The sequence below is a fragment of the Leuresthes tenuis genome, unplaced genomic scaffold (assembly GCF_036924035.1).
Source record: "Leuresthes tenuis unplaced genomic scaffold, fLeuTen1.0.hap1 SCAF_1, whole genome shotgun sequence".
Classification (NCBI taxonomy): Eukaryota; Metazoa; Chordata; class Actinopteri; order Atheriniformes; family Atherinopsidae; genus Leuresthes; species Leuresthes tenuis.
In genome coordinates this window covers 6,872,023-6,891,502 of record NW_027325355.1, presented here as the reverse complement: position 1 = coordinate 6,891,502, position 19,480 = coordinate 6,872,023, and the positions used below count along the sequence as shown (strand labels likewise).

The 19,480-nt window shown below is 42.2% G+C and overlaps 2 protein-coding genes and 2 non-coding genes across 4 annotated transcripts in view; 2 read left to right on the top strand and 2 right to left on the bottom strand.

Moving 5' to 3' along the window:
- LOC140292446 (NACHT, LRR and PYD domains-containing protein 3-like) overlaps positions 1 to 19,480 on the bottom strand; it is a 405,682-nt gene that overhangs the window by 48,863 nt on the left and 337,339 nt on the right. The window lies entirely within an intron of this gene.
- Positions 4,974 to 5,092, top strand: LOC140276431 (5S ribosomal RNA). The gene has a single exon (XR_011909030.1). It is a non-coding gene; the product is annotated as a 5S ribosomal RNA (ribosomal RNA).
- Positions 7,418 to 7,536, top strand: LOC140270886 (5S ribosomal RNA). Its single transcript, XR_011907731.1, has one exon. It is a non-coding gene; the product is annotated as a 5S ribosomal RNA (ribosomal RNA).
- Positions 14,089 to 19,480, bottom strand: part of LOC140294818 (uncharacterized) — a 42,580-nt gene continuing 37,188 nt past the window's right edge. Inside the window, exon 4 of the mRNA XM_072379616.1 lies at positions 14,089 to 15,165. Within this exon, the coding sequence (XP_072235717.1) occupies positions 14,089 to 15,165 (1,077 nt within the window). The remainder of the gene's footprint in view (positions 15,166 to 19,480) is intronic.

Below are 19,480 nucleotides of genomic sequence, written 5' to 3'. Positions count from 1 at the left end.
GCATCTGTAGCGTCCCTTTGAATGCCTTTGAACTCATCTGTTAACCAACTGTCTTTGTGTCAAGTGAGACCGACTCTGCTTCAAAATTCTTTAAGAACATATCAACACTTTCCTTTAACACATTTTTATCAATTCATACTTGGATTTAGGCAAAAACATCACCTGGTCAGAGTCACAAAACAAAGGTAGTATAGCCTAAAACGCATGTTTAAATAACGCGACTCTCCCCCGCACGGACGCCATTTTGTTGGTTGCCATGGTTACACGTAAACAAACAAGTTCACTTCAAACATTGTCCCTTTCCGGTTGGTTTTAGAAAATAGCTTCACTTGGTTAAATGATTAGTTATACGAAAAAACTATTATTAGAAAACAAGCGCCGTTAAGGATTAAAAAAAAAAAATAGTTATGTCATGGCCAACATTTTTCTTTTCACGTGCAGTTATTCTAATAACCACTAGATGTCGCACATTTTTTAACCTCAGTATGGGCTGCATCTGTGTCTCTGCCTGTCATGAACACCCCATGGACACGTTATGTGAAGAGGCAAAGTATCTTCAAAGCGACGCTTGTGTTTCTGAATGAAAGAGGCAGGTATGTGCAGAGTGAACTTTCTGCTCAACAGTGAGTGTTTCTCAGACAGAAAGACACTTTCTATAAAGATACAGAGGAATGAACTGAGCAGAGTGCAGGATGCAGAGGTTCTTCAGTGAATGTGGTGCTGAAGGTGTGGAGGTGGATCAGTGTGTCAGAGGAGTTTATCTTCATGGGATCAGGCAGGAGGAGAAGACCTTGTCATCAGTGAGTTAAACTGCAGTTTAACTCTGCTGTGAACAGCCTGAACAACACTGCTGCAGCTGTAGTTTGTTCAGTGAGTTAAGGGCTCGTAGCTGTGAACCAGTTGATGATTTTAGCTCAGAAAGGCAGTTCATACAGGTCAGTGGATCCACTGCTGGGAAACACTGCCAGACCTGTGAGGCCCAAGTGCATTGTGGGAATGTTTGGCAGCGAGCTCTGTCCATGAGATCTACATGAAATCACGTCTGTCTTAGTGTGGAATTCTAACCTGAGCGACCTTAAGACTCCCCGGGTGGAGTTCCTGGGGTTTAGGTCGGACATGTTGTTCTGACTGAGTGACGCAGAGCTGGATGCCGTCTTTGCAGAAATCCAACTAAGTCCCCCAAACACAGGACACAGAATGATGAAATCATTCCTTCATGCCAGGGGACTGCTGCTGCAAAGTGAGTCTGATATGAAGTGGATCCTTATGTGAAAGTCCTCTGTAAGCTGCATCAGTGCAGTCTCTCTGCTTTGTGTCAAAGAAGCTGTGAATGAACCTTCTTCAGATTTAGATCTGATGCATTATATCTTCTTTTTCTTTGTCCTTCACGCTGGAATAGATGCTTCAGCCGTTTAACTGTTCATCTGTCTGCTGCAACAAACAATGGAGCATCTCCAGTGCTGGAGAGCTTCCTTGGTGCCATCAACACGTCTGGTTTGCCATCACCTGTGCGCTCTGACAGGCTGCTGAGAATACTGAGGTCGCCCATTTCATGGTGGAACAGCGAGGAGAGAACCCAGACTCACACGTTACTGGAAGGAGTGTCCGTAACCAACGGTGAGGTTTCCATAGCGATGTATTATGAGAAAAGCTCTGCAGGAGAGCACATAACGAGTGTTATTATTCCCCAACGTTCATCCTGCTGTTCCTCTGCAGGACTCTCACTGGCCTCATTCACAAACTCTGCTTTGTCCTCCATTACTGACAGAAAACACTGAACAAAGCATGAATGACATCTGTCATCTGCTTCAGAGCCTGTTGTTTTTTCATATTTCCTAAATGTAAAGTATATTTGAGGGGGAAAGACCTTCAGACATGTTTTCCTTCTTCTTATTTCTTGTGTTGGAACTGTTTGTATTTGCAGCAGCATCAAACCTTTTCAGACTTAGTTTTTCAGGCGAGTGCTCCACCAAGACCAGATTAGGCTGGACACACATTTCTAAAGCCATCACTGAACTTATGAGCATCAGTTTCCTCATTGTAGAGTCATAACATCCAGCAGCTAGAAGTTCTAATTCAGAGCAGAAACATCTTCTCTTCCTGCTTGGAATGTTTCTCTGAATCATGTCTCTTGTTCTTCCAGGATAGAACGCTGATGGACAGATGTTTCCATTCCAGTCCTTGACCCATTCCATACTCTGTTGCTCAGCCTGGAGAGAGAAGGGCTTTTGACCCCTGATGATGAGTCATCTCTTTGCTCTCCACTGGGCTTTTCTGCCTCAGCTGCAGAGGCAACTTTCCTTCTTCATGGATGCTTGGAAGCATCACGGCCTGAGAGCAGCAGGCAGCCAGTCTCCCCACCAGCTTTGGACATCATTCAGACACCTTCAGGATCCTGATCAGGTGTGTTAAAACAGCTGAGTGCATCATATCAGGAGCCATTATTTAAATGATACATTTAAAAGGCCTAAAATGATTTGGCTAGATTACAGAACTTAATATTTATACTGAGGAGAACTGATTTCATAACTTCAGTTTAAAACTGCAACTGAAAATGTTTCAGGGAAACATCTGAAGATGCCAAAGCTTTTGTTTAAGTCTCCAGAAAGCCTACAAACTATTGAATAAGCTTAAAACTGTGATGGTGTTTTATTTGTGTTCAGGTGGAGGCAGACTGTGGGACTGACTGGGATGGACCACACGGCTCTGATGACCTCGGAGGTGAAACGGACCGAGTTGAAGGAGCCCAAGTGCAGCTTGAAGGACACCTGAGCGAGAACATGGCCAGGTCACCTGACCCCGATGTTCCCTTCATGGATGCACTCCACATCTATGCAGCCGCACCACAGCAGCTGATGCAGCCACAGCAGAACTGGACGAGTTCACCAACGTTCACACACTGCTGGATGGAAAAGTGCACCAAACACTTCATGTTCAATCGTCTTTATTAACCAAACTTTAACATTTGTAACTAAAACTTCAGATTGAAATGTTTGTTCTCAGTTCTCCTGAACTGTTACCAACCTCACACACTTCCAGTTAATGAGGTAAAGCCTTAACATGGCTCACTGCTCCACAGCCTTCAATGAGCAGCATGAAACAGAGGAACAGACTAATGTTCAACTTAAAGACGCTCAGTTTCTCACATTATTCACATCAGATCATTCCAAAGCCAAAGTCTGTACTTCTAACAGACGCTTGGAGCTTTTCTTTGAATGTCTGCTAGCTTTGGCTCTTCAGAGGCAGTTTCAGCAGGTCCTGCACGCTGAGGCTACAGGCGTGGTCATTTCAGGAGGAACTCCTGCATACAGCTGCTGGGGAGGTATACTCCAACCTGTCCACAGCTTCAGGAGTTGGTGCAGTTCCTGAGAGGAGCCCACAGAGACACAGTCAGAAGTATTTAAAGCTGCCAATAAGATGCTGAACATCAGAACTTTCTCAAGTTTACCCAAAGATCAAAGAATCTCTGCTTCACCTGTAAAAAGAAACTGGTCTTTCTGCGGTAAAATAAAACAATGTTTCCATCATGTTACCGGGTAGATTTTCCACCACCAGGTTTCAGAAATATGGAGTCAGTGTGAAGAATCAGCAGCAGCTTTAGGAGATGTACATTGTTCAGGTCTGTTTCTCTGAGAGAACATTTACAATCTGAGCATTTTCAGTGTGGTCTCTCAGAAAGCCTGAGCTGCACGTCTCCTCCAGGCTGCTGTGCTCATCCTCACTATCTGGCATCGGCCTCATGATCCTTTTCAGGATGGTCTGAGAAGTAAAAACAGCCTCAGAGGCTGTAAACTGAAAGGGTTTATTAACAGAACAGAGCAGCACTTTTATAAAAGCACAGGCAGAAAAAGCAGGGGAGAGAGGAGGAAACAAGCAGCAAAGTGCTGCTTTAAGTTAAATTAAGCTGTCGATAAAGCAGCATTCAAAAGCTACAGCACAAAAATGTCTGTGACAGTCTGTAGGAAACACGTGTCGCTGCATTATCTGACAGAGCAGCAAACAAGTTACTGACTGGAGAAACAATCCACAGCTGTGACAGAGAGCAGCAACAGAAGCTCTACAGGGGTTGTAGGCTGTACTTCTATCACATCGGATGTACTGTAGATTTCTCGGGACGATCCATCTGAGTTCAGCTGAGGAGAGTTGGACCCACGAGGGATGTTCCTGACGAACAATTTGCTCGACGATTAGTCTAAAACTTCAATTTGGCCTAAATAAAAATATTTCTCAACATTTAGTCGAGGCCTCAGGACACAGATGCAGGGTCGAGTTCAAAGTCAAGACTGTTTATTCATATAAACAACAGGTTGATGATCTGCTCACAGAGCAAAGAAAGGGGCTGTGAAACTCCTGAGCACTCTCCTCAGTAACTATGGAGGAGGAGAGTGCAGCTGTGAAAGTGATCAAACCAAAAGCCTCTCCACTCCAGGAGGAAAACAAAGAGCTATTAAAGATAAGAAACTCGCACGCTCTCCTAACGAGGCGGACTTAAACAAAAGAAGCTCTCTCAAAAACAGAGGCACTATGAAACCCAGGCGGTCTCCCATCCAAATACTAACCAGGCCCCCTGCTTAGCTTTCGAGATCGGGCGTGTTCAGGGTGGTGTGGCCGTAAGCAAAAGTCACCGTAACAAATATCTATTATATAGCTGCTTGAACCATATGTTTCTTTTATTTTTTTCACCTAATTGGCTTGAGAGGCTGATGCTGATCCTGCACATGTTCTTCTCTCTCGTGTTGGTTCTCTGCAGCTGAAAGTGAGACTCTCAGATAACTTAGTGTCTGTCGACCTCTTCTGTTCCCTGTGTGTAGTTTTGTGTTCAGCGTCACACAGAGAGACCGAGGCTGCTTAGTTAGATGAAATCATCACAAATTGCTCATTTTTAAACAGTTACATTATATTCTAGAAGTCAGAACACAGTAATAGATGTTGTTTCAGCATCTATAAAAAGCTGATTTGTGACTGATTCTCTCGCTTACGGCCATACCACCCTGAACACGCCCGATCTCGTCCGATCTCGGAAGCTAAGCAGGGTCGGGCCTGGTTAGTACTTGGATGGGAGACCGCCTGGGAATACCAGGTGCTGTAAGCTTTTTACACCTGCAGGAGGCGCTGCTGCTCACTCAACACGGACAGCTTCATGACATACTTCACATCAGGAAGGAAATCACTCAAATAAATTCACTTTTCAATCTTTGTCAAAGACTGGAAATGAGCGCACACATAAAACTCATTTAGGTCACTCTGTCATATCATCTTCCAGCACTGCTCAGCTCACAGTGACTTCATCTGTCTCAATTCTTCTGGATACCAAACACACACAAATATTATTGTCTCACATTAGTCTGCAGACTGTTAACAGATCTTCCTGCAGTCTGCAGATTCATCCCATTTCCTTCCTTCCTAAGAATCCCTGCTGATATCCAAGGTGCTGATCCCAGATCTGCTCAGATGTCCCAGGTTCTCCTCTGCTTTTATCCTCACACACTGAACTGTCTCCTCATCTATGTGTTAACAACCAGAACCCACTGATGTGGGCTCAGAAATAAAGTTTCCATTGTTTTCCAAACACAAATGAATAAATTACAGAGATTTACTGAGGCCAGATAGAGAAAGTGCACGTGCAGCCACTTTAAACTGTCAAACAGGCAACTTTATATCTAACAGCAAACACTGAGAGCTGCTCTGCAGAATAAATACTTTTACTGGTGGAAGTGTTAGTAAATGTTGTTGATGACACTTTGATTCTTTTGCCTGAGTGAGGTTTTAGATTCAGAACTTTTACTGGGAGTTGAATATTTCTCAGTGTGGCATCAGTGCTTGTAAAGGATCTACACCACTGTCACCTGACTCAAAATCAACACTAATCAAATTGAAAGAAGTTCATAATCAGCTTTTTTAAGTGAATTATAAGCTAAAGGCTTCCTCTTTGCCCCAGGTTAGGGTTAAGCTGATCCGGGTCAGGGGGTAAGTTGCATCGTCTGGGGGTGAACTGACCATCAAATTGAATCTAAATCAAAGCCATAAGAAATTTCAACCATAACTTACCTCTTTGAAAAACTGATTTAAAAGTCCATTATTGTTTTGTAAGTGGTCATATTCATTTTCTTCAGGATAACTTCATATTAAATCTGATTTATAAAAAAAAATGTCATTAAAGTTGGAATCTTCCCTGAAACAGAAATGCTGAAGTGGAATGAATGAATAAATGTCCCCAAAACTTTCCATCCTTCCACTTTCTTTAATTCATGGTTTCAGGGGGACTGGAGCCTATCTGTCACAGAAACTCCTCAACATTCCAGTCTAATAACAAGTCTGAAACTAAAGCAAAAACTGCAGCCCCAAATGAACATTGGCATGATATAGGCTGTGTCAAATGCAAAAGCAGTCCCCGTTTCCCTTTTTGGAACTCATCCTTTCTAAGGACAAAGTTAAATGTATGAGGATCAAACACAACAAGTACCTGGGACATGTCAACAGATTCAGGAAATCCAGGAACCAGCAAACTGAGAGCCAAAGAGAAACTGAGGCGTCTGCCAACAAATCAGCAGCAGCTGAAGCTGATCAACTTCCTGATGTGTCATGGGGTGATCACATGTTTCAACAAAAGACATCAAATAACAGCTGAAGCTGCATTACAGACAATAAGAGATGTGGAAGCAGCATCAAAGCTGAAAAATGGGAACTTTAAACCTCGTTGGATGAGAAATGAAATGTGCTGAAGAGCAGGATTTCTACACACGTCAGTCATCATCATGATGTGAGTGTTCAGCTGCATAGAAACATAAGAAGAAGAAGCTCCACTTTAAGACTGTGTGATTCCAGAGATGATCCAGCATTGATCACTTCCAGTTTCTGGAGAATTTGTTTAAAAAAAGAAGCTTTCTGGTGAATTGATTTGATTGTGGATGTGAAGTGTTTCAGCGCCCCCTGCAGGTTGTAGAGAGAAGAGAAAAAGCTTACAGCACCTGTTATTCCCAGCCGGTCTCCCATCCAAATACTAACCAGGCCCCCTGCTTAGCTTTCGAGATCGGGATGTTCAGGGTGGTGTGGCCGTAAGCAAAAGTCACCGTAACAAATATCTATTATATAGCTGCTTGAACCATATGTTTCTTTTAGTTTTTCACCTAATTGGCTTGAGAGGCTGATGTTGATCCTGCACATGTTCTTCTCTCTCGTGTTGGTTCTCTGCAGCTGAAAGTGAGACTCTCAGATAACTTAGTGTCTGTCGACCTCTTCTGTTCCCTGTGTGTAGTTTTGTGTTCAGCGTCACACAGAGAGAGCGAGGCTGCTTAGTTAGATGAAATCATCACAAATTGCTCATTTTTAAACAGTTACATTATATTTTAGAAGTCAGAACACAGTGATAGATGTTGTTTCAGCATCTATATAAAGCTGATTTGTCACTGATTCTCTCGCTTACGGCCATACCACCCTGAACACGCCCGATCTCGTCCGATCTCGTAAGCTAAGCAGGGTCGGGCCTGGTTAGTACTTGGATGGGAGACCGCCTGGGAATACCAGGTGCTGTAAGCTTTTTACACCTGCAGGAGGCGCTGCTGCTCACTCAACACGGACAGCTTCATGACATACTTCACATCAGGAAGGAAATCACTCAAATAAATTCACTTTTCAATCTTTGTCAAAGACTGGAAATGAGCGCACACATAAACCTCATTTAGGTCACTCTGTCATATCATCTTCCAGCACTGCTCAGCTCACAGTGACTTCATCTGTCTCAATTCTTCTGGATACCAAACACACACAAATATTATTGTCTCACATTAGTCTGCAGACTGTTAACAGATCTTCCTGCAGTCTGCAGATTCATCCCATTTCCTTCCTTCCTAAGAATCCCTGCTGATATCCAAGGTGCTGATCCCAGATCTGCTCAGATGTCCCAGGTTCTCCTCTGCTTTTATCCTCACACACTGAACTGTCTCCTCATCTATGTGTTAACAACCAGAACCCACTGATGTGGGCTCAGAAATAAAGTTTCCATTGTTTTCCAAACACAAATGAATAAATTACAGAGATTTGCTGAGGCCAGATAGAGAAAGTGCACGTGCAGCCACTTTAAACTGTCAAACAGGCAACTTTATATCTAACAGCAAACACTGAGAGCTGCTCTGCAGAATAAATACTTTTACTGGTGGAAGTGTTAGTAAATGTTGCTGATGACACTTTGATTCTTTTGCCTGAGTGAGGTTTTAGATTCAGAACTTTTACTGGGAGTTGAATATTTCTCAGTGTGGCATCAGTGCTTGTAAAGGATCTACACCACTGTCACCTGACTCAAAATCAACACTAATCAAATTGAAAGAAGTTCATAATCAGCTTTTATAAGTGAATTATAAGCTAAAGGCTTCCTGTTTGCCCCAGGTTAGGGCTAAGCTGATCCGGGTCAGGGGGTAAGTTGCACCGTCTGGGGGTGAACTGACCGTCAAACTGAATCTAAATCAAACCCATAAGAAATTTCAACCATAACTTACCTCTTTGAAAAACTGATTTAAAGTCCATTATTGTTTTGTAAGTGGTCATATTAATTTTCTTCAGGATAACTTCACATTAAATCTGATAAACAAAAAAAATGTCATTAAAGTTGGAATCTTCCCTGAAACAGAAATGCTGAAGTGGAATGAATGAATAAATGTCCCCAAAACTTTCCATCCTTCCACTTTCTTTAAATCATGGTTTCAGGGGGACTGGAGCCTATCTGTCACAGAAACTCCTCAACATTCCAGCCTAATAACAAGTCTGAAACTAAAGCAAAAACTGCAGCCCTAAATGAACATTGGCATGATATAGGCTGTGTCAAATGCAAAAGCAGTCCCTGTTTCCCTTTTTGGAACTCATCCTTTCTAAGGACAAAGTTAAATGTATGAGGATCAAACACAACAAGTACCTGGGACATGTCAACAGATCCAGGAAATCCAGGAACCAGCAAACTGAGAGCCAAAGAGAAACTGAGGCGTCTGCCAACAAATCAGCAGCAGCTGAAGCTGATCAACTTCCTGATGTGTCATGAGGTGATCACATGTTTCAACTAAAGACATCAGATAGACATAGCTTTAACAGCTGCAGACCATTATCAATACTTTCACAGTTTGTTCAGAAACTAGATAGTTTTATTGAAAACAACAGCTTATTGAATGAGAGTCAATATGGGTTTGGGTCAAATAGGTCTACAGCTGCAGCAATAATGAAGGTGACAGAAGAAATCCCAACTGCAACAGACAGAAAGAAGTTTACCATATGAACCATTCATTGAGCTGAAGAAAGCTTTTCACACTATTGATCATTCAATATAACTTTCAGAGTTAAATAGCTTTGGTGTGAGAGGAGTTGCTTTAAAGGGGAACTCCTGTATTTTAAAACCCGGACCTTATTTCTGGCATGAAATACGTTTCATCTACTCACAGAAGAGTTTGGCGAAAGTCGGCGTCCTTCGGGAGCTATTTAGAAAACTCGCAATCAGCGTATATCCATATAACGGAGTTAATGGGACGATGCAGCCTCTAAATAAGACATTATCTGTCTTAATTTCACCAATACTTTAAGAAAAATGAATGAACGAACGTGTACTATAGCTCTGTTAGCTCAGAGGTGCTGTTATGTGGCTACTTGCGGCTATAGGAGAGCTAACGGAGGGATTTCTACACAGGCCCTCTACTGGGACAACCAATTTAACCAATTTAAAACAAATGTGTATCTCAGCTGCAGGAGTCAAACTTTGGAATTCTCAACATAATGATTTAAAAGGTTTTTCAGATGTTTTCCTGTTCAAAAAAATTTATGAGGAGAAAACAATTGGACATTAAACAAGACATTAGACAGTGGAAGGAGCTGCACCCATCTGTCCCAGACAGCCCTGATGGGATCAGGCTGGTCAGATCTTTCTCTGGTATCTCTGTTGTCAAATCTGAGGACTCTTGATATCATTTGAAAGGTCTGAAGTGACATTGTTGCTCGAAAATATTTCTGCCTGTCGATGCGTCCCAGAGACGATCAGTGGCCTCATTGCAGGATCTGTGCACTCCAGCAAAAAGAAGAAGCATCCAGGTGTTCCTCATCAGTGTCTTTCCACATGTTGCCATGGACTTTTGTTCCTTCAAGGTTTGACTCTTTTTAATGGCATAAATGGCTCAAAACATGTGTTGATGTCACTGATTGTGGTCACAGCAAACCCTGTGATTCCAGGAGTCATTTTGATGACATCTGCAGCAGCTGCCTTGCCATCATGTACATCATGAGGTACTGAGCTCCAACACATCTTACCATTTTTGGACTTGAGTCTTTCAGCAGGAGCAGCTTCAGCACCGGTGACCTCCTCATCTGACTCATCAGATGAGTGTCTTCTGGATGATATTACACTTTGTCTTCCTCCTCAGAAACCTGCTCATCCGTATCTCCATGCTGCTCTGTGTCCTCTCCCTCATTTTCACCAGATATATGATGCAGAACTTCTCTCACTGAGAATCTTCTTTTCATTTTGGCATGCTGCACATTGGAGATGTGCACTCTGCACGTCACCAACTCCACACTGAACTGAGCTCACATGTGTGGACATGCCCGTCTTTGCTTGTTCTGTTTCTGTGCAGGTAAACTGGATAACAAGGCAAACTGAGAATCCCCTAAAGCTCACATGATGAGGAGAGGAGCTGGCTGTCAGTGTGTTGGCTGACAGTGCCCTGATGATGTCAGCTGTGGCTCTAATTATTGCTTTCTAATCTTATTTTTGTAACTGGGTCGAAACCGACCCGAACAACGCAGAAGTCATAATTTCAGCCTGAGCTTTTTACAATTTAGTTTTATTTTGGTTCCTGACAATAGATAAATCAACTCCAGTTAACTGTAAAGATGAAAAACTGTGGTATTCATGTCTCATCCCATCATCACCATTACAGCACCGCTGCTGGAGCTGATACAGACACACAGGAGACTTCTAACATTTTATCAGTATCAGTTTTATACAGACAGCTGGATCCTTGGCTTCTAGTTCTACAGTGAGGAACCTTGGAGTTATTTTTGACCAGAATTTATCATTTGACGCACATATAAAACTGGTTTCTAGGACTGCCTTCTTTCACCTTCGTAATATTGCTAAAATCAGGAACATCCTGTCTCAGGGTGATGCAGAGAAACTAGTTCATGCATTTGTTACTTCAAGATTGGACTACTGTAATTCCTTATTATTGGGCTGTCCCACATATTCTCTGAAAAGCCTCCAGCTGATCCAAAATGCTGCAGCCAGAGTTCTGATGAGAACTAATAGGAGAGATCATGTTTCTCCAGTTTTAGCTTCTCTTCATTGGCTCCCTGTTAAATTCAGAATAGAATTTAAGATTCTTCTTCTCACATATAAAGCTCTTAATGACCGAGCTCCATCATATCTTAAAGATCTCATTGTAAGATATTTTCCAAACAGAGCACTTCACTCCCAAACTGCAGGTTTACTTGTTGTTCCCAGAGTTTCTAAAAGTAGAATGGGAGGCAGGGCCTTCAGTTATCAGGCCCCTCTCTTGTGGAATAAGCTGCCAGTAAATGTCCGGGAAGCAGACACCCTTTCCACTTTTAAGATTAGGCTTAAAACTTTCCTTTTTGATAAAGCTTATAGTTAGGGATGGCTCAGGTAATCCTGAAACATCCCATAGTTAAGCTGCTATAGGCTTAGACTGCTGGGGGACCTCATCTGTCACACCTTTCCTCACTTTGCTCTCTTTTTCCCCCTGTTTAATTTCTCAATTGCTATTATGTACATGTGACATTATTGTGGTTATTAATTTCTGTTTCCCTGTTCCAACAGGTGTCCTTTGAATGGTGGTATGGTGTTTTTCCCCCCTCTTTTCCCTCTTTTCTGTCTTCTCAAACCCCAGCTGGTCGAGGCGGATGGCCACCCTGTTCTGCCAGAGGTTTCTTCCTGTTAAAAGGGAGTCGTTCCTTTCCACAGTTGCCACAGGCACACTCAGGACGGGAGATTAGACTGAAGACAAGTTTCAGTGCAATCTGTTGGTTTCCTTAGCTAGGATATTATTTTTTAATTGGCTCTACATGAATTAATTTGATTATTTTGAAATTAATTAATTGAATTCCAATTGGCTTGAATTGGACTATATTATTTAAGTGAAAATTGAAATGACAATGCAGTCTTAACAAACCTTTAATAGGTCAAATCTACATGTGAGTTAAGAGCTAATATTGGACTCTTCTCTGGACTCTGGTCCAGCCAGCCAGGAGTACAGAAAGTTTGCAGGTTAGGGGTCAGCTTTAGTTTTCAGGCAGCTCAACTCTGCAGGTTTTTACCTCTTCTGAAGTCCAGCAGCCGTATGAGAGCTCATGTTTCATTTCACGCACTTGAATGCACCAGGGAGAAGATTTAGGTTAACATTTCAGAAGAAGATCATGATTTAAGAATTTCAAGCGGAAACTTCCTTGTTCCCTCCCTAAACTGATCTGAAGGTGGGAGGATGTGTGAAACCATTGTGTGATAGTAGAGGAGCTCTTAAGTGAAGATCAGCTGCAACAAAAGGAGGTGGAATTAGTTTTATATCACAGTACAGACGGTGTTTCTGCTCTGAGAGTCACACACTGCTCTGCCAAATGGAGGAAATGGCTCAGAAAAGTGTTAAACTGGACTTGGAAACCTTCTCTTGTTCGATCTGTCTGGATCTACTGAAGGATCCGGTGACTATTCCCTGTGGACACAGCTACTGCATGAACTGTATTAAAGGCTACTGGAATGGAAAGAATAAGAAGGGAATTCACAGATGCCCTCATTGCAGGAAAACTTTCACACCGAGGCCTGTCCTGGAGAAAAGCACCATGTTAGCTGATTTAGTGAAGCAGCTGAAGAAGACTGGACTCCAAGCTGCTCCTGCTGATCACTGCCATGCTGGACCTGAAGATGTGGCCTGTGATTTCTGCTCTGGAAGAAAACTGAAAGCCATCAAGTCCTGTTTATTCTGTCTTTTCAAAGAAATCTTACTCAGCTCTGATCATTAATGAGAATATGATGAAGAAATTTTGAGATTTTGTGGTGGGGCTGAGAACTGTTCAACTCTCATTGTCCTGTTCCACGTATTGTTTAAGGACCGACACAGGTACAAGGGTCAAGGGTGCTGGAGAAGGCCTATCTATCTTATTTCAGCTTCTATCTAAACCTTGTTTCACTGAATGTCTCATGACCTTGTGTGGCATAAATAGCAATAGTATAATCTTTTTAACTCAGACAACTCTGTGTCAGTTTCCTGATATGTCATGCAGACACCTTGCTATGAAAATAAATGTTTTGTGTTAATTTTCTCTGAGTCTCATTTTGAGAGAATTTTCTTGACACCAACACAACAGACATTTGAAACAGTTTCACAGCTTGAAGTTGAGCCTTGTGCCCTTTTAGTGTTGGAACAGCCTTAACTTTCAACTTCAGTCATTAAACAGTTATCTGGAAAGTACAGGGAACAAATCCAAACCTTTTTCAGACTGTTAAAGATTTCTGGGTCTTTGGGGAATATAAGTCCAACTTTCCCTCGTAACCAAACACACATTTTCTTCAAAAATATCTCTGTAAAGCATGAGAAGTGTTGACATCTGACCTTTAATAAAATGCAGAACAATGAAATACAGACTAGTGTAAAGCTAGACTTCACATTAAAATGAAATTATATATTGTGTCTACAGATGTTGTATATTTACATAAATACCCACAGCTTGTGCAAAGCTACTTCGTGAATCTTAACTTTAAACAAAATATAAATGTTCAGTATAACAGAATAAAATATGTTTCTAGTTTCAAACAGATTGCATATAGTTCTGTCCATACACTCATAATCGATGCCATGTTTGTCTTGAATGGTGGGAGAGCTGGCCACAGTTAAAACAATCCCAACAATTTATAAAGCACTTTCAATAGTTCTTCAAACATGTGCTACCCACAGAAAATTCAGAACAAAAGTCTTGACAAGAGAAGGTGGTAATCCACACAAAATAGTTTTAATCTGAACAAAAGAAAGGCTTTTGATTGGTAGTTACTGTTCCTGCTCCCAAGTTAACGTTGTCTTATATGCTATAAAATTTGTTGATTTAAACCAGTCATTTATCTGCAGTGTGAGTATGTTCGTGTCTCTTTAGACTAGATAATTGAGTGAAAGCTGCTTCACAATGACCACAGCTGTATGGTTTCTCTCCTGTGTGAATATGTTGGTGTTTCTCTACACCAGATAATGCTGTGAAACCTGCCCCACATTGACCACAGCTGTATGGTTTCTCTCCTGTGTGAATACGTTGGTGTGTCTTTAGACTAGATGATTGAGTGAAAGCTGTACCACATTGACCACAGCTGTATGGTTTCTCTCCTGTGTGAATACGTTGGTGTGTCTTTAGACTAGATGATTGAGTGAAAGCTGCCCCACACTGACCACAGCTGTATGGTTTCTCTCCTGTGTGAATACGTTGGTGTTTCTTTAGGTGAGATAATTGAGTGAAAGCTGCCCCACACTGACCACAGCTGTATGGTTTCTCTCCTGTGTGAATACGTCGGTGTGTCTTTAGACTAGATAAGTGAGTGAAAGCTGTTCCACACTGACCACAGCTGTAAGGTTTCTCTCCTGTGTGAATACGTTTGTGTGTCTTAAGCTTGGAAGATGTAGTGAAAGCTGCTCCACACTGACCACAGCTGTATGGTTTCTCACCTGTGTGAATACGTTGGTGTTTCTTTAGACCAGATAATGCGGTGAAAGCTGCCCCACACTGACCACAGCTGTATGGTTTCTCTCCTGTGTGAATACGTTGGTGTGTCTTTAGACTAGATAATTGAGTGAAAGCTGTTCCACACTGACCACAGCTGTAAGGTTTCTCTCCTGTGTGAATACGTTGGTGTTTCTTTAGACCAGATAATGCGGTGAAAGCTGCCCTACACTGACCACAGCTGTATGGTTTCTCTCCTGTGTGAATACGTTGGTGTCTCTGTAGGTTAGCTAATTGAGTGAAACCTGCCCCACACTGACCACAGCTGTATGGTTTCTCTCCTGTGTGAATACGTTTGTGTGTCTTAAGATTGGAAGATGTAGTGAAAGCTGCTCCACACTGACCACAGCTGTAAGGTTTCTCTCCTGTGTGAATACGTTGGTGTGTCTTAAGATGGGAAGTCTTAGTGAAAGCTGCCCCACACTGACAACAGCTGTAAGGTTTCTCTCCTTTATGAAGCTTCTGATGATACCTCAGATGTGATGATCTTTTGAAAACTTCCCCACAGTGCTTATAACGGCACCATCTGGATCCCTCTTGGGCTATATGTTTCTGCAATGACAGAGAGGAAGAAGACTTTGATCCTTTTGAAGTTAACACAAAAGATTTCTCTAATCTAACCTTTGCTAACCAACATATTCTAACTGGACCTGGACGGACCTATCCACACAGGTCTCAATATTTCCGATCAAACGTGAAGGCTGAGGGTGTGTTTATAAGTACCCTCAGCTATCAGTACTATGCTCTGATGTGTTCAGCACACATTCAGGGTTTTAAGCAGTAAACTCTTGCTTTTTGCTCTTTTACTAATTATTTTTTGTCAAGATGAAACTTTGAAAGGGAATTTGTGCTACAATAATTCTAAATGATAGAAGGAAGCACAGTCTTGTCCAAGTTGTACACTTAAACACCATTTAAAGGTTGGGCTGAAAAAGGTTGATGAATAATGGTTTAAATTAATAAAAGTAACAGTTGTGGTAATACATAGCATTCTTTACACTAACCCTTTGTTCCAGCTTACAACCCAGTGGTGTACAGCCATTCAGCTCAACAGCAAACAGGGAAATAGTCTTAGCTTTACTCTAAAACAACTATTTACACTGAGGTAGAGAGCTCTACAAACCTGTCATTTAACATTTAACCATTAAAGTATTACCACCACCAGGTTTAATTAATGTAATCCAGAGACTATAAACACAAATAATGAAGATTAGCTCCTGAACCTCTCAAATCTGAAGCCCACCACAACAATCTGCCCACTGATTTTCTTCCAGCAGATCATTTAGCCTGCAGCACATCTGTATCTCCAGTTCAGAGAGAGAGGAGATGAAACCAGGAAACACCAGAACAAGCGGAGGATACACGGAACTTCAAAACTCGTCCACATGTCTTTAGCGTCCTCCACACTGACCTGTAGTCCGGTGGAACCAGAGGATGAGCCGGCTCTGTTCCTGGTGGAGGGGTTCGGATCCTGGTTCTGCTGCTCCATTCTGGTCCTGGTCCTCCGACTGATGGACTCTGTCTGCAACTGTCAGTACAAACAATAAGATCCAGCGGTGGCGTGCAGCATGTTTTTACACACATCCACTTTTCTTCTTCTCTTGATAAGCTTTCTGAACAGTTTCTAACCATCTAGTCACATTTCATTAAACTTTTAACTGTGGTTTTTATTCAAATTCCTGTGAACTTTAAACTGGTTCTTTAAAGACCCACTAAGGTCACAGTTCAAAATATTTGGAGCTTTTTGATCTAATTCAGAAAAAAATTAATAATATACTCTGTAGAATGACACCCACTGTGTGAAATATCCCATGAATCTCATCTGAGTCAGTGTAACATGATCAACTTAAATCTTTTTACTACATTAAGACAAAGATACTGTTTGAGGAAAGGGTCCCAATATCATCCCAAAGCCTGAAGTTCAGATTTTCTCCGTTTCTAAATTTGTTCTCATTTCCAGAAGCTGTCATGGATCCAGAAAAGTAACAGAGTAATCTCAGATTTGTCACAGGTTAAACTCTGAAGCCCACGGTTCAGCACTCAGGGAGCTTCAGTCTGGACTGAGGCTTGAAACTGAGAAGATGTGATGGTTCAGTGGGGAAATGATCTAGTTCTGTGTGGCTAACAGCACGTCAGCAGGAGCTGTCTGACTGATCTGAGACACTCTGAAGAACAACATGAAGTGGACCATTCTGAGGCTGTCATTTAAATATAAAGGAGTATTTTTCTGGCATCAGAAGTGCTCGTCCAGTGATTCGTTCCAGAAAGCTGCTTTAGTGAAACCTAAAGTTTGAGATGAAGGAAACTCTCACTCTGAAATGTTTTTCAACCCAAATAACCTACAATATCCTTTATTTTAATTACGAAATTATCTTAACTGGTAAACTTATGTGTCCAGTTGAAGTGTAAAAAGTGATCTTGTGTTGTGGTCAGATCAGAGTATCAGCTCCTAAAAGTTGCACAGATCCTCCTAATAAGGATCATTTTAGCTCCATTTTAACTCCAGATGTGGGCTTTATGAGTAAATATATGTACAACCTTTTTATAATGCCATCAATCCTTGTTGATTCGTGGATAAAATAAAATATTGGATATATAAAGAAAACTGAATAATGAAGTTTTCATGAGACACTTCTGAAGAGGACAGTCAGACTGTCTTTTAATGGTGTCTTTCTCAGAGTGTAAATCTGAGAAATCGGACACTGATACTGAGGATAACTCTGTATTTCTTCTGCTCGTGTGATACTTTCCTGGATCACCGACAAGTTTTTATAATAATGCTATGACTCCTCTTCATGTTTTTGCTCCAGTTTTATCAAAAAGCCAAACGATACCCAGATAAGCCTGGAAAGAACTATTCTAAATTTTACAATGATCATCAAACTTTTTAAATGACAAAAGATTTCAGCAAAACTACAGAAAGAAGTTTATTAAAAAAACTGTTAAAAACGGTCAGAAAAGGGCCCAGAAGTATCTTTCACACACAGCTAAAAGGATAAAGCTCCATGTTATTTGTCCATCTGGCCGGCTTAGGGAAATTTATAGCTGAGGCTGTGTGTCTGGTACTGCAGAGCATTAGCATTAGCATTAGCAGGACATGCTAACTGTGAATAGCAGCGAGGTTATTTAAACTTTTTCACTCTCTGGTGCATGTTCTGACTGCCCGTGTCCAGCTGCAGGAATCAAACCAATGACACAAAGCAATTTGAAGGCATTTCTGCAAATGTTTGACCGCTACATGTATTCTTTTCTTGACTTACCTGTACGCAGCTTCCTGTTGTGATGTTCAGAGACGTGCTGACTGAGGCTTGTCTGGAGTAACGGAGGGAACGGTTTGCTGCATTTAGGGGAGGAGCCGAAAATGATTACGTCAGAAGGCTCGCTACTGTATATGTCTATGCTTCGCTATGCGGCCGTACGACGTGACTGCTTCAGGAAGCGGTTCAGTCTAAAGTATTGACAGGTATATAAACGCCCAGTCTCCATTTAAAATGTGTTTTTTTATGGAGAGTTACAGTCAGTTCAGGTTTTGAGTTTGGATAGTTTGGATACTAGAGTTTGGAAAGCATTAATAATAATAACTAGTTTGGAGATAGTTTGGGGAGTTAAGTGAGAGATAGTTTTGAGTTTGAGGAGAGTGAGGAGAGAAGGATAGGTAAGAGGATATATTCAATAATATTTACTTACAGACATGTGATAAGAGGGGCGAGTAGGAGATGAGGGATGGGTGTTAAGGGGAGTAACGAGTGGGGCGGTGAGCTCTCAGTGCCTACAAGAAAGGTGGGAGGTGGGGGTGGGGGGTTGGAGACAATGGAGCAGCAGGGGGTCTCTCAAACCTGGTGTAGAAGGTCTTGAGATCGTCAGCTAGTCCGGGGGAGGGGACGTTTGTGATGGTTCTGAGGGGACTCCACACAACTGCAGGGTCGTTGGTGCCTGAATCACTCTCCAGTCTGGCTCTATAGTCCTCTTTAGCATTTTTGATGGCCTTCTTGAGGCCCTGTCTGGCCAGTCTGAATGTGTCCATGTCACCCTCTCTGTACGCCTGCTCTTTCCGGCGCCTGAGCTCTCTGAGCTGCTTGGAGAACCAGGGCTTTTGGTTATTGTGCCTTGTGATGGTTTTGGTTGGGAGGCAGACCTGCTCACAGAAGCTGATGCAGGAACATACAGTGTCAGAAAAGCTGCCGTTGTCATCCTCAGGGCCCCTCAGTGACTCCCAGTCAGTAGACTCCATGCAGTCCTGAAGCATGTCCCTTGCCTCTGGAGTCCACCTCTTTACTGTAGTCCTGGATGGTTTGGCCCTTCTCAGTTGCTGCCTGTATGTGGGGACCATCTGTATGATGCAGTGGTCGGAGTGTCCAAGGGCAGCGTGGGGGATGGAGCGGTATGAGGGTTTTATGGTGGAGTAGAAGTGGTCCAGTGTGTTGCTGTCCTGCATGGCGCATGTCACCAGCTGTTTGGAGCTCGTCAGTTCCTGGGGGAGGTTACACGAGTTGAAATCTCTCATCACAATAACTACTGAGTTTGGTCGAGAGGTTTCCACAGTGGAGAAAAGAGCAGCTGAATCCTTGTTGAACGTGTTCACAGATGTACTTTGTTAGCCCGGTTTTTTCATTGGAAGCTCAAGAACAAGCTGGAGAAATCGTTTATTAAAAAAGTATTTATTAGTGGTCACAAATAAAGTATATTGCAGCGCTGGACTCGGAGTGCCATAGCTCCCGCAGGAAATCCGTCAGGCCGA